The sequence below is a fragment of the Brassica napus genome, chromosome C5, assembly GCF_020379485.1.
Source record: "Brassica napus cultivar Da-Ae chromosome C5, Da-Ae, whole genome shotgun sequence".
NCBI classification, from domain to species: Eukaryota; Viridiplantae; Streptophyta; class Magnoliopsida; order Brassicales; family Brassicaceae; genus Brassica; species Brassica napus.
This window is the reverse complement of record NC_063448.1, coordinates 22,168,705-22,182,250: the sequence shown is the minus strand read 5'-3', so window position 1 is coordinate 22,182,250 and position 13,546 is coordinate 22,168,705. Positions and strand designations below refer to the sequence as shown.

Below are 13,546 nucleotides of genomic sequence, written 5' to 3'. Positions count from 1 at the left end.
TTCTTGGTTCGTACACTACTTTTTCTCTATATTTATTTAGCAAATTTTTAATCCATTCATAAGTCTACCACCAAAAAGTAGAAATTATTTACTCTATTATCATCAAGATTATAATTAAAAAAACAAAAAACATACAGACAATATACAAAAATTAAAATACAGATAAAATATTTAATCTATTTTCTGTTTCAAAAAGATATGTTACTTAAATTTGCCGGTCTAAAAACCAGATAGATATAAATAACCAATTCAATTATTTAAGATTTGAAATCGCTTTTTAATTTCTTTAACATATACATTATTTATCTATTTTTAAAATATTGAATATTATTATATAATATTATATTTTACATGTTTTTTTATTTGGTGTATGTTTTAAATTATTATCTTTTATTAAACTCAATATTACACCATGAAATGAATAAAAATAGTCTCAGTTCTGAGACTATTATTCAACAATCAACTCCAAAGAAAACTCCAAAACCTATAATAATACTTTGAAGTGCATTATCAAACAATTGTTATTCCGATGCATTTACTTATGATGAATTTTTTGATCATTTTAAACTATGTTGAAAGTCATATATACAGATCGTATTATTAAATTTACAAAATATAACAGAAAATAACCTAAAATATTTTATTTTGTAGTGATAAGTACTATTATATTTTCGCTTTACATAATAAAACATATTTTACAAAAAAAAAAGACTCTGTCTAACAATAAAGAAGAAAATGAAATTAAATTCCCCATTTTATATCAATAAACCAAGCACAAAACAATGAAAATATTAAGTTAAACTGGTCAAATAAAAACTAATCTCCCCTGTTTGATGCAATAATTTACATATGAAAAATATGATTAAATTTAAAATATGAATTACCATGAAAGTATGTGAAAATTATTACTCGCTTCAATATTTGAAACAAAAATTTACTATAACACCACTATTGATGTTGTTTGCAGCTTCAGAATACCGGTTTATTAATTCTAAATTATGTTAAAATATTAAAAAAATAAACATCAATAAAATTATTGAAAAAAATAAAACATCAATAAAATTATTGAAGAAAATTTAGAGACCGACCAACCAAAAACACTTACGCAAATAATAACTTATTAAGTTAATATTGGGAAAACTAGCCATGCAAAAAGAAAAAAAACAATACACTAAATATAAAATAAAACAAAAACTAATCAAAACATTATATAATTATACTAATTTAAAATACATAATCCGCGCGTAGCGCGGAAAAAGAATCTAGTTAGATTAATTACTTTTAGGGACCAATAATAACAGAAGATAATATTTAGCTTTGGTTACAACTCCTGTTTGGATATTTTCAGGTGGTGAATTCAAATCAAGCCGTTGCATTTTCACTATATTTTTCATTTATTGAGATAACGAGCCAAAAAAAATTGTTTGCTTCTAAGCCGTCAGGGTCGGCCCTGCTTATAACCTCAACTTTTATATACTATAGATTTAATTTGTTTACATAATTTAAACATGTATCCAAATTCGAACCAAACCCGCAAAAAACTCTAATCAAATTGGAACCAAAATTTTTAAATATATGAATGGTGTGTAAATCTCTAATCCCGGAAGCTCTAAACCCCGAATAGACTCAAACTGAATCTGAATCTACACACCATTATTTTTTATATGTTTAAATATTTTTCTTTTTAGTTAAGGGTTGATTAAGTGTTTTAAAAAAATCTAGATAAGGGTTTCTATTGTTGATGAAAATAACTTTGAAAAAATTAATCTTAATCTCTAAAAGATATTAAGACTAGAAGAAGCTTTTATTCTGATTTTTGTGCTTTACGTGGAACGTTCATACCAAAAGCATTGGCAGTGATAATGATACAATAGTTGAAGTTGTAACTTAGCTACTGGGACTTAACAGAGACTTGCGTATTAACAGATCGGCTAGAAAACTTTGAAATTACCGAGCATCAAGGATCGAGAGAGTGATTTGGTTCACTGTCCAGGATCTATATTCACGCTGTTTACTATCAGAGGGACTTTTCCCTGCGCAAAAACCGGGAGTTTTAGGCTGAGGAATAGCCGTTGTTTCGCTTCCAAACATCAAAACTACCGACGACATCATTGGTCTGTCGTCCGCACTTTCTTGAACACACAAGAGACCAATTTGTATGCATCTTAAGATTTCATGCGGCCGAAAAGTTGATGATGACCAATCTACAATTACCGGATCTGCGATCTCTAGGCCTTTTCCTTTCTTCCAATATCTCCACACCTATGCATATAGATCGATTACTTTTCTTAGTGTTATCATCAAATGTTGAGCGTGAAAGCAATATCAACTTAGGGAGGTTTTATTCTTACAAAACTGAGAAGATTAAGGTCACGGTCCGAGTCGTAGAATGAATTGTTCCTCTTGCCACTTATAATCTCAAGAAGTAAGACCCCAAAGCTGAAAACATCTGACTTCATTGAGAACTTCCCGTACATTGCATATTCAGGAGACATGTAGCCACTGTGCATAACGAAAATTAAATTGGTATTCATTTTTTTTTTTTTTTGGTTTTAAAACGGTAAAAGCATTTTGTTGTTTTAGAGAATGATATAGCTTACTAAGTTCCGACCACCTTCCTCGTGTTAGCTTCTGTCTCATCCCGTCCAAAGATCCTGGCCATCCCAAAATCTGAGATCTTTGGAGTCATATCTTTATCAAGCAAGACGTTACTTGCTTTCAAGTCTCTATGGATAACCCTAAACCGTGAATCTTGATGAAGATAGAGAAGTCCTCTAGCAATACCATTAACAATGTCAAATCTCTTTTTCCAGTCTAAGTTAGAGCGCGTCTGAAAAATCGACCACAATGTTAATTGTTTCCAAAAATGTTATATATATATTGTTTTAAATAAAGTTGTTTTTGAGTCACTAACCAAAGAGATGCGAATCAAAGCTTAGATTCTCCAAGTACTCATAGATCAACATCTTCTCATCCTTATTAACGCAACATCCAAGAAGACGAACAAGGTTTATGTGCTGAAGCCTTGCAATCAGTCTCACCTCGTTCATGAACTCATCGTTCCCTTGAACTGACGTTTTTGACAGTCTCTTCACTGCAATTTCTTTGCCGTCAAGTAACCTGCCCTGCTAGCACACATCTCAATGAAGGAAAGGTGAATTCTTGTCCAACTGAGAGATTTTAAAATAAGTTTTCAATCCTCTTTTACCTTGTAAACTATACCGAAACCACCTTGACCGAGCTTGTTGGCATCAGAAAAATTGTCAGTGGCAGTGGCAATAGCATCAAACTCCATCAACGGCAATTCAAGGTCCTCTGTTTTATTTTCTCTAGATATGTGTCCCATACTTGATAGTAGAGCTTCTTTCATCGGAAAATCTTCAGATACACCAAAAACAGTCAAGATGTATGGATGATTACCAAAGTTTTCAGACAAAAATAAAGGGAACTGAGAGTAGTTAATGCTTTACCAATAGATGATCGCTTCTGCTTCCACATACGAAAGCCATAGATAATGAAACTTAAAACAAGCAACATGCTGACTCCAATACTTGAACCTATAACTTTTGCACTTTTCTTACTCTTGTCATCTGAAATAGGGAAAAGAGATACCAACCCCTATTATCATGACCAATCACTTTTGACTTTCAGAGGAGAAGGAAGTAACCTTGATCAGCAGCTGCCTGTCTGACGACTCTCACGTAAAGATCCTGACTTGTCTTGGTGTAACTCCGGATATCCACAAGCTCACCGGTCCAAGTCATGCAACCCCACCCACCACGATGGATGTCCCTATTGGCAAACGCCGTACAACTACAATCTTTAAGGCATCTGTCTTTACATTCTTTAACTCCAATCCTTCTGTCCACACTGGCCTCCATTGAATCCGGCAATTTGATATTCTTCAACTGCACAAACCCATCTCGGCCGTCGCAGCTCACCTGCGTCTGCCTCGCGCACCCACCCGACCTGTTTCTTAACCCCAATACCACCGGATACATTGGTTCTGGCTCAAACCCTTTAATACATTGACAAACCGGCGATTTTTTCGAGTTGCAGTAACTGTAACTCCCACACACTTTGTACTGATCGCATTGGTCTTTTGGTGCGTGCCAAAACTGGTGCCAGTTATGTTCTGTCTCATTCCAAGTAAATCGTTCTAATAACCCCTTGCTGCTTAAGGTAAATATCGAGTAAATGTTGTCTTTGGTGATTTGGAATGAGTAAGTCACCTCTTCATTACTCACTCTGAAATTAAGAACCAAGTCGTTAATGTGAGAAGAAGATCTTTCTTATTAATCACTAAAGACATTACAAGAGTATTTATATTGTACAAGAGAGGAGAGCTAGGGTTAGCTAGATACAGAAACTTCCTAAAGAGTACACGAGAGTTATTGCAATGAATGTGAGAATATTGTGTATCCTTAACATGCCTCCTCAAGATGGAGGTGGGGAAACAACTCCAATCTTGTTACGTAAATGATGAAACTGTGCTCGGTTCAGGGGCTTTGTTAAAGCATCGGCAAGCTGGTCCTTAGTGTTTATGTGAGCAACGCGCAGCATACCATGTTGTATCTGACCTCTGATGAAGTGGTAGTCTAGTGCTACATGCTTCATCCTAGTATGGAACACTGGATTTGCACAGAGGAAAGTTGCACCGAGATTGTCGCAGTAAACAACTGGGGGTGCTTGTAACGTCAGGCCTAGTTCGGTGAGAATGTTGCAGATCCAGCGAATTTCAGCAGAGGCATTGGCAACTGATCGATATTCAGCTTCCGTAGAGGAGCGAGCCACACCCGTTTGCTTTTTAGCTGACCATGAGACAGGTGTTTTCCCTAAGTATACAACATAAGCATTGGTGGAGACATAATCGTCTGAATCTCCTGCCCAATCTGCGTCGGAAAAGGCATGTAGCGTAAGGGGATTTGAAGCAGAGAAGAAGATACCGTGATCAATGGTGCCGGCAAGGTATCGTAGGACACGCTTTGCAGCCTGCCAATGTGCATCTGTTGGTTGATGCATGTACTGTGAGAGACGATTCACCGCATAGGCCACATCTGGACGTGTGAATGCAAGGTATTGCAGGCTGCCTACTAGCCGGCGATATGTTTTTGGCTCAGCGAGTGAATGCCCTGTGCTGAGCGTTAGTTTGGGTGTAGAGGCCATAGGAGTACTGACTGGTTTGACGTCGGTCATGCCATGACGATGCAAGAGATCATGAATGTATTTCCTTTGTGAAAGATGTAAGCCTTTTGCTGTCCGATGCGCTTCAATCCCTAAGAAGTAATTCAGATCTTCGGGGTCTTTCATGGAGAACCTCTCTGCAAGTTGTTTGAGCACTAGACTGATGCCGGTTTTGCTATTGCCAGTGACGAGAATATCGTCGACATAAACAAGGAGATAGACAACTTCAGAGCCACGCTGGAGGACAAACAAGGAGGTATCTGCGAGTGAATTCTTGAACCCCAGCCGGAGGAGGAATGTTGTGAGCTCGACATACCAGGCACGAGGAGCCTGTTTGAGTCCATACACAGCTTTGCGAAGGCGACATACATGGTGAGGATGATCTTTGTCTATGAAGCCCGGTGGTTGTTCCATGTAAACCTCTTCATCCAATGTTCCTTGTAGGAACGCATTGTTAACATCGAGTTGTTGTATTGGCCAGCTTTTGGAGACAGCAATGTCAAGAATCAGACGGATTGTTGTGGATTTGATGACGGGACTGAAGGTGTCTGTATAGTCCCGACCATATTGTTGAGTGTAGCCCTTGGCTACAAGCCTCGATTTACACCTGCGACGCGTACCACAACGTGAGTATTTGTTTTTATAAAGCCATCTGCAACCTACCACATTCTTATCTTGTGGTCTCGGAACAAGATCATAGGTCTGATTTGCAGCAAAGGCATCCAGTTCCTGAGACATCGATCCTCGCCAAATTTTGTCTTTAAGGGCCTGATTCACTGTCTGAGGTTCGGGAGGGAAGAGGTTAGAGGTTGTGGCTGTGAGGTTAAGTTTGGTTTTGGGTTTCTGTATATTGTTTTTACGACGAGTGGTCATTGGATGGTGGCTTTGCGGTGGGGGTTGGGGATTATCAACTGTTGGAGACAGAGGAGAGGTGTCTGTTTGTCGGGGAGGAGGGCTATGGGTTTCAGGTGGAGGATTAATTTGGGCTTGTGTGGTGTTTGGGTTTGTGTGGGCCAAAGTTGGTGGGTTTAAGATTGTTGGGTTTTGATGGGCCGAAGAGTTAGGTGTTGTTGTTGGGCCTGGCGATGGAGAGGTGGGTTTAGAAGGACATACCTGAGAATCGCCATTGTTGTCGTTAGTTTCTTCATGCGACTGTTGCGGTGGAAGATCTGTAGCCGGGAATCCTGGTACGACCGAAGGTGAGCTGTTGAGTGGCGAATTCAATGGAACAAAAGAGACAGGAGGATGATTGGATTGAGCGAGAGGAGTGGGAGGATCCGGTTTCGGGGAAGTCGATTGAGTGAACGGGAATGTGGTTTCATCGAACTGCACATGACGTGAAACATAAACTCGGCCTGTAGCTTGTTGAAGACAGAGATAAGCGCTCTGGCTGAGAGAGTAGCCAAGGAAAACGCAGGGAGTTGAGCGGTTCTCAAGTTTGTGTTTTGTGTACGGTCTCAGCCAGGGGAAGCAGAGACAACCAAAGACACGGAGCTTGGCGTAGTTGGGCGACTTGTTGAACAGTTTCTGAAACGGAGATAGCATCTCTGTCACCGGCGACGGCATCCGATTGATGAGATAGACCGCGGCATTGACAGCATAGGTCAAGTAACGTTTGGACATTCCAGCTCGTGACATTAAGGTAAGAGCCGTCTCTATAATATGTCTGTGCTTCCTCTCGGACATGCCATTGTGTTCTGGAGTGTGAGGCGGAGAAGTGAGATGTTCGATTCCGTGTTGAGCCAAGTATGACCTAAGTGCGATGAACTCTCCTCCATTGTCAGAATATAGTGTGCCAATCCGAGTTTGAAAGTGATTTTCAACGAGTTCCTTGTACGCCAGAAAGGTATCTTTTACTTGAGACTTTGTTCTGAGTGGGTAGAGCCAGGTATAGCGGGTATAGTGATCAACTAGGACTAGATAGTATTTGTAATTGTCAATAGACAAGATGGGAGAAGTCCAGACATCAGAAAAAATGTATTGAAGGGGTCGATTTGAAGTAACAGTATGTTTGAAGAAAGGCAATTTGTGGCTTTTATTGATGGAACAATCAGAACAGAGAGTAGATTTTGATAGAGAACTTGTATATGGTAGAGAAAAATCTGAAACAATAGTTTTTAAAACATCAAGAGAAGGGTGACCAAGGCGTAGGTGCCATTGGTCTAGAGAATGTTTTGAAGTTGAAGCAGAGAAAAAAGAGTTGATGGTTGAGGAGGAAACTGGCCACTCGTACAGAGTTGATGGTTGAGGAGGAAACTGGCCACTCGTACAGATCACCCTTGGTCTTGCCTTGGAGCAACGGGATTCCCGAGTAAAGATCTTTCACCTGAAAGTGCGCAGGAAAAAATTCAACGGACACTTTGTTAGAGTTACAAAGGCGATAGACAGATATGAGGTTTTTGTGTATATGAGGAACGCAGAGAACATTATGCAGGGAAAGAGATCGGTTTAATGCAGGAAAAGACAGTGAACCAGTGTGTGTTATAGACAAACCAGAGCCATCCCCGATGAGGACAGAGTCGTCGCCGTGATAGGGCTGGTGGAGTGCTAAGTTGCTGAGGTCGCTTGTCATGTGATGAGTGGCACCACTGTCCATGAGCCAAGCTGCTTCAGATGGAAAAGAGAGCGCCATGTGTGCACGCGGTTGCCAGGGAGGATTGGTTGGCGGCATGTATGTGCTGTTTCGACCACCAAGCTGCGGACATCTCTTTGCACTGTGGCCCTGAACTCCACACAACTGACATCGGCCCTGGTAACCTCTTTGATAGTTTCCTTGATTCCCTCCTTGATAGCCCTAGGTTGCTTGTCTTTGTTGTGAGTAAATTTGGAGTTCTGTGAGGTCTTGTTCCAGGGTTGAGACTGACGTTGATTGTATTGTTGGCGCCCTGGAGATTGATGAGACGCTGCATTTGCTGTTATGGGAAGCACAGTGGTGGTGGTGGGAGAAAGAGCAATGAGTTTGGCTTCTCGGTTCAGAAGTTTCTCATGGACCTCTGTCAGAGAAGGCGTCATGTCTCTTCCTTCGAGTTGGTCTGAGATAGCTTTGTAGTCCTCAGGAAGTCCTCCAAGAATGTACTCAAGCTGGTCTTCTCGATCAATTGGTTTGCCTAACAAGGCAAGTTGATCAAACCGTGTGATGAATCCTTGCACATATTCATCAACTGTTTTGGATCCTTTGGTCCAGTGCTTGAGTTGAAGTTTGAGTTGTTGTATATGGCCTCTGCTGGGTTTATTGTAGGTCACGGCCAGTGTGTTCCAGATGTCAGAGGATGTCTTTGATGTGGAGACGAGAGGCTGCACGGTTTCTGTGATTGATCCAATGAGGCCACTGTAGATCAACCGGTCTTGACGCTTCCACTTGGTGTAGGCTGGGTTTGCAGATGAGACACCAGCGATTTCCACCGTGGGGAGTGGTGGTAAGACAGTTGAGTCAATGAAGCTTGCTAGATCGTAGCCGTCGAGAAGAGCTCGAACTTGCAAACTCCACATCATGTAGTTGCTAGAAGAGAGTTTGATGATGTTACTCATATTGATGTTAAGCAGCGTGGGCATGGTGGGATCTACTATTTCGGCTGTTCTTGCAGACATGATGTCTGAGTAGTTTTGAGAAGAAGAAGATGAGATTTAGAGATAGGAGAAGAGAGAAAGGAGAGATATGCGGCCGTTAAAAAAAAACAGGTTTAGGGTATCGATGATTGCTCTGATACCATGTGAGAAGAAGATCTTTCTTATTAATCACTAAGGACATTACAAGAGTATTTATATTGTACAAGAGAGGAGAGCTAGGGTTAGCTAGATACAGAAACTTCCTAAAGAGTACACGAGAGTTATTGAAACAATGAATGTGAGAATATTGTGTATCCTTAACAGTTAAATGGTTGCATCTCCGGTGCGTCACTGAACCGGACTCCGTTCCATGGACGGCTTCGATACAGCCGCCTCGAGTCGCTCTTCCATAGAAAAATCTGAGGGAACCCTTTGGTTTCCATTTTGAACGAGTAATCGCCGCTTGATGGATCATCTGGACTTCTCCAAGATCTAAGTAGTCTGTTGAATCCTGTTTTACGATCCCAACCTAGTTTCATCTCGGGGAGTAAAGTATCTGTCGGAAAATCGAAACTCTGCCACAAGATTCCATCTGGCTTGTTGTTGTTGGAGTCTCTGAGCACGAAGTTACCGTTATCGAGAAGCTCTGCGATAACCGGAGATTTAATATCTCCTCTGGTCAGATTCGTGGACCAAACAGAAACAGGTGTAGTAGTATTGGATATGTCCAAAATGACAAGATTATTATCGGAGATTTTGAGAGTTCCCATGGGACTTGAGAGAGGGCTGTTTCTGTTTGCAACCCATACGTAGGTTCTCTTAGTCTTAGAGATTACCTTGTACCAAATGCCGATATACCATCCAGAATTTGACGGGAGCTTGAAGAAACCGAGTTCGAAGATATGAGAAGGAGACACAATAGTATTGTGGCTTGAGATTGTCAGAGACTCTTTTGCCGACAAAGTGTTTGTAGAGACAGAAAAAACTGGGAACAGTAGTACTAAGACTAAAACGAAGGTGTAACAATGGTGGAAGTTTGGTACACCGTTCATTTTTGAATGCCACTTTCTTTGTTTAGTACTTAACCTTTTCTTTATCATTTATCCTTCTTTGTTGAGAATAAATATATATGAGATTTTTTTTTTTTTTAATCTTCGGAGAAATTTGCTGTGTAATATAAATTTAGTTCACATTCGCTTTTTTAGCTCCCTTATTTTTCTTGACGTCTGTTTTGGGCTTTATTGTCTTGGTCTTCTCGTCTACATCTGAAAAAAATTTGTACTCGTGACCTTTGAAAAGTAGTATTTTATTTCAAAAATAAAAAAGAAAGGTAGTATTTTAATAATATGTGGTCTTATTTTTGTCGGAATCGAAACCTTTTTTTTTGTCAACCTTACTATTAAACATTAGTAAATGTTACATATTGTTTTTCCAACTTACAACATAATTTGAGTTTGTAATCCTACCCCTCTTTAGCTAATTTATCTGCAACAACATTACGAGACTTTTCAATCTTTTGGAAGCAAAAGTTGTATTCGTTCCCTCTTGCCAGACTGGCAATATCTTTCATGTGAGTTGGACAATGAGTTCCTTTCGAAGTGATGTGGCAAGCTTGATGAGATTGTTTTGAGATTGTATCATAAAGATCAGAGGAATCTCCATAGAAGGTGACTGTGTAATATCTTAGCTTCCTCAATTTTATTATCGCCATTCTCAATGCTTCAGCTTCAGCTTCTAGTGGAGAATTGACTGGTTCTATTGCTGCGTTTCCTTCCAATATAACTTTTGCTTCAGAATTGAATAGAGCCCAACCAATTCCAGCCTTGTCCTTTGGTGACGTCCAAGAACCATCTACAAAGCATCACAAAGTATTAGCTTTTATAATTATATCATCAATGCTGCTACATCTTTTCGGGGCAGTAATAGTATAGCTTTCAGGTAGCTCAACTTGTAACTCATTTGCCTCTGATGTATTTTTCCAGATTTTATTATAGTCTATCAGTGCCTGATTGATAACATCAGGTATGGGCTTTCTCTTTCCATTACCGAGGGTAAGCAGTATGCTTACGTTTTCTAATAATGAGTTACGTAGTAAGTTGTCACCTGGTATTTGGATAGATGGTGTCATGTTCCATATTTCCTTGTTGTTTCTGCATTGGAAGATCAGATGGTTTGTTGTCTCCAGATGTTCACCACACAATTGACATGTGTTATCTCCCACCATTTTTCTTTTGTGCAAGTTCTCTTCAGTAGAGATTGAATTATGAGCTACTTTCCACCAAAAATGTTTAATCTTTGGTGGAGCATCTAGTTTCCAAATACTACTACAAGCATCACTCAAGAGGTTTCTATCTACATTGCCAGTATTTGGCTTATCTTGATGTAGACAGAAATTTCGTAAAAATTTATAACCTGATTTGGCTGAATATTGGTCATCATTTGTATGGATCCAAATAGTAGAATCACTAACTCCTGTGATTGACGGCCGTATGGTCTTGATGATCTCTACATCCATTGGATCTACAAAAGAGATAAGTTGGAATCAAAACTTATCTAGCGAAGATGGAAAAAATGTTTTAAGTGTTTGAAAATACGAGATCTTATGAAAAATAGATTATTTATGAAGACATATGCTTACTCTAAAGAGATTGAATTGAAAGACTGTTGAACAAAAGCATGTCAGATTCAGAAGGCTTGTACGTAAAATCAAGATGAAGATTGAATGAAAGACTTGACAAGAATGAAAACTGCTAGGGAAGAGGAAGATAAAAGTCTAGAGATGAACGATGGAAATAAAGGCCAAGGTACAATAAAAACTAAAAGATTGGATGCTTTATTTGCAGAAAAGCTGGTCAGTCGAAGAGAGAGTGTCCATAAAGACATAACAAACAGTCATCAGCTATAGATTCAGCCAATGTGGTGTCTGAAACCAAGCAGCCACTGGTGCTAACTGCGAGTGTTCACGAGACGAAGGAGGAGTGGGTTCTTGACTCGGAATGCTTATTACATATCATCACAAAGAGATGTTTTGTTTGACTTCAAGGAAGTGGAAGATGGTATAAGGTTTGATGGCAAACAATATGCATTGTGATGTCAAAGACATTGGTATATTCAAATCATAAATTGTGATGGAAAAGAAGTTATACTCACCGAAGTACTTTACATGCCAAATATGAGTACAAATCTCATCTCATATGGCATGCTAGAGAAGGCTTGTTGCACATACACGGAGGAGACTTTAAGATTGAAGTTTACAAGGATGGAGAGAAGGTAATAACTGAAAATTATAAGGAATAATTATATTACCTACAAGGAACATTGTCAAAAAAGGTGGATCAACTGATACTATGATGGGTGCAATGTCTATTCGCAAGAGTCTATCACCTTTACATGCTGAATGTGAAACTTTGATATGGGCAATGAAGTGCATGAAGACCTTACAAATCTCTGAAGTGGTGTTTGCAACTGACTGCTCTTATCTGGTGAAGATGGTGTCTACACCAACAGAATGGCCGGCGTTCACTACACACATAGAGGAGTTTCTGCGATGTAAGGAATTTTTTCATCCCTTTACTATTCAACATATTCCGAGGGCACAAAATACAATGGCGGATAAGCTGGCACGAGGTGCTAGAATCAGCCTTTTGCTATGGTTTATGTTGACTCATTTCCCCCGAGGTGGCTCTTGGATTAGGAATCAACTTAGTTTCGTTTTGGCCTTTTGTTGTAAAAAATAAAAAAGAACATTGTCAAAGGCATAAGCAAATCTTAGAAACGCAGAACCAAATAAGATTAATCTTTGGCATTCAAGACTCGGGTATATGAAGTCTTACTTACGTTTCTACCGGGTTAGGGCATGACTGGTTTCCCTGCTACCATCCGCAAACGCAGCTTTTGCGGTTTGTAGCGGTTGTTGGTGTTTTGCAACAATCATTCAAACTGCTCTATACCACTTCAAGCCTCTTAAATTCAAAAGCTGGTTCCAGCTAGCGTTTGCGGTTGCGGGATGATAAATTTCTTTTTCTTTAAAAAAAAAAAATATAAATACAAAAATAAAAATAAAAATTTTAAATTGAAATAATATAAATCAGAAAAATATATCTATTATATTTTAATTTATATTATAAATTTTAAAAATAAAAATATTTTCAATAATTTCAATAATTTTAAAAAATTTAAAAATATAATTTTTATATTTATTATAATATTATGATGTTTGATATTTTTATAATTATATAAAATGTAAATATTGTTAATTTATTATTTAACCACTATTGTATTTGGTGGTTAACCAGTCATAAGTATCCCGCAAATGCACCAATTTCTAACCGCAGTACCAGTCGTACAAATCTTTTAAAACCGCAACCATCCGCATCCGCAAACTTCCGCGATCGCAACCGATGCGGTTACACCAGTCATGCCCTTAATAAATAATAATCCTTCTAGATCTTTTCCCTAACTTCTGAAATGTCCTTCTAGATCTTTTTTCTTTTAATTTTTGTTTTTCCCGGGTTAATAATTTTATTAATATATAATTATGTTTACAAAGTTATTACAGAAAGTAATGAAGATAAATATCTTATAAACAAATATATATCATACACTAAAAATAATTCAACAAATATGTAAACTATCAGCGTTTTTTATGGGCAATTCTATCAACTAGACTATTTTTAAAAAAATTGTCACAAAAAAGTTCACAAAGATTAAACTTGCCAAAATATCTCATTAAATAGGTAAAAGACATTTATTTCCTAGATATATAAATATAAATAAATAAAAAATAATTTTTTATAGTTTTGAATTATATGTTTTC

At 38.4% G+C, this 13,546-nt stretch overlaps 1 protein-coding gene across 1 annotated transcript; it reads right to left on the bottom strand.

Moving 5' to 3' along the window:
• Positions 1-264: 264 nt before the first annotated feature.
• LOC106410525 (receptor-like serine/threonine-protein kinase SD1-8) lies at positions 265-12,740 on the bottom strand. Its single transcript, XM_048757051.1, is given in 8 exon segments — positions 265-2,262; positions 2,352-2,502; positions 2,601-2,828; positions 2,896-3,125; positions 3,209-3,378; positions 3,471-3,590; positions 3,668-4,269; positions 9,055-12,740. Coding segments are annotated over 8 exon segments (2,592 nt in total). The 5' UTR covers positions 9,831-12,740; the 3' UTR covers positions 265-1,947.
• Positions 12,741-13,546: the final 806 nt, after the last annotated feature.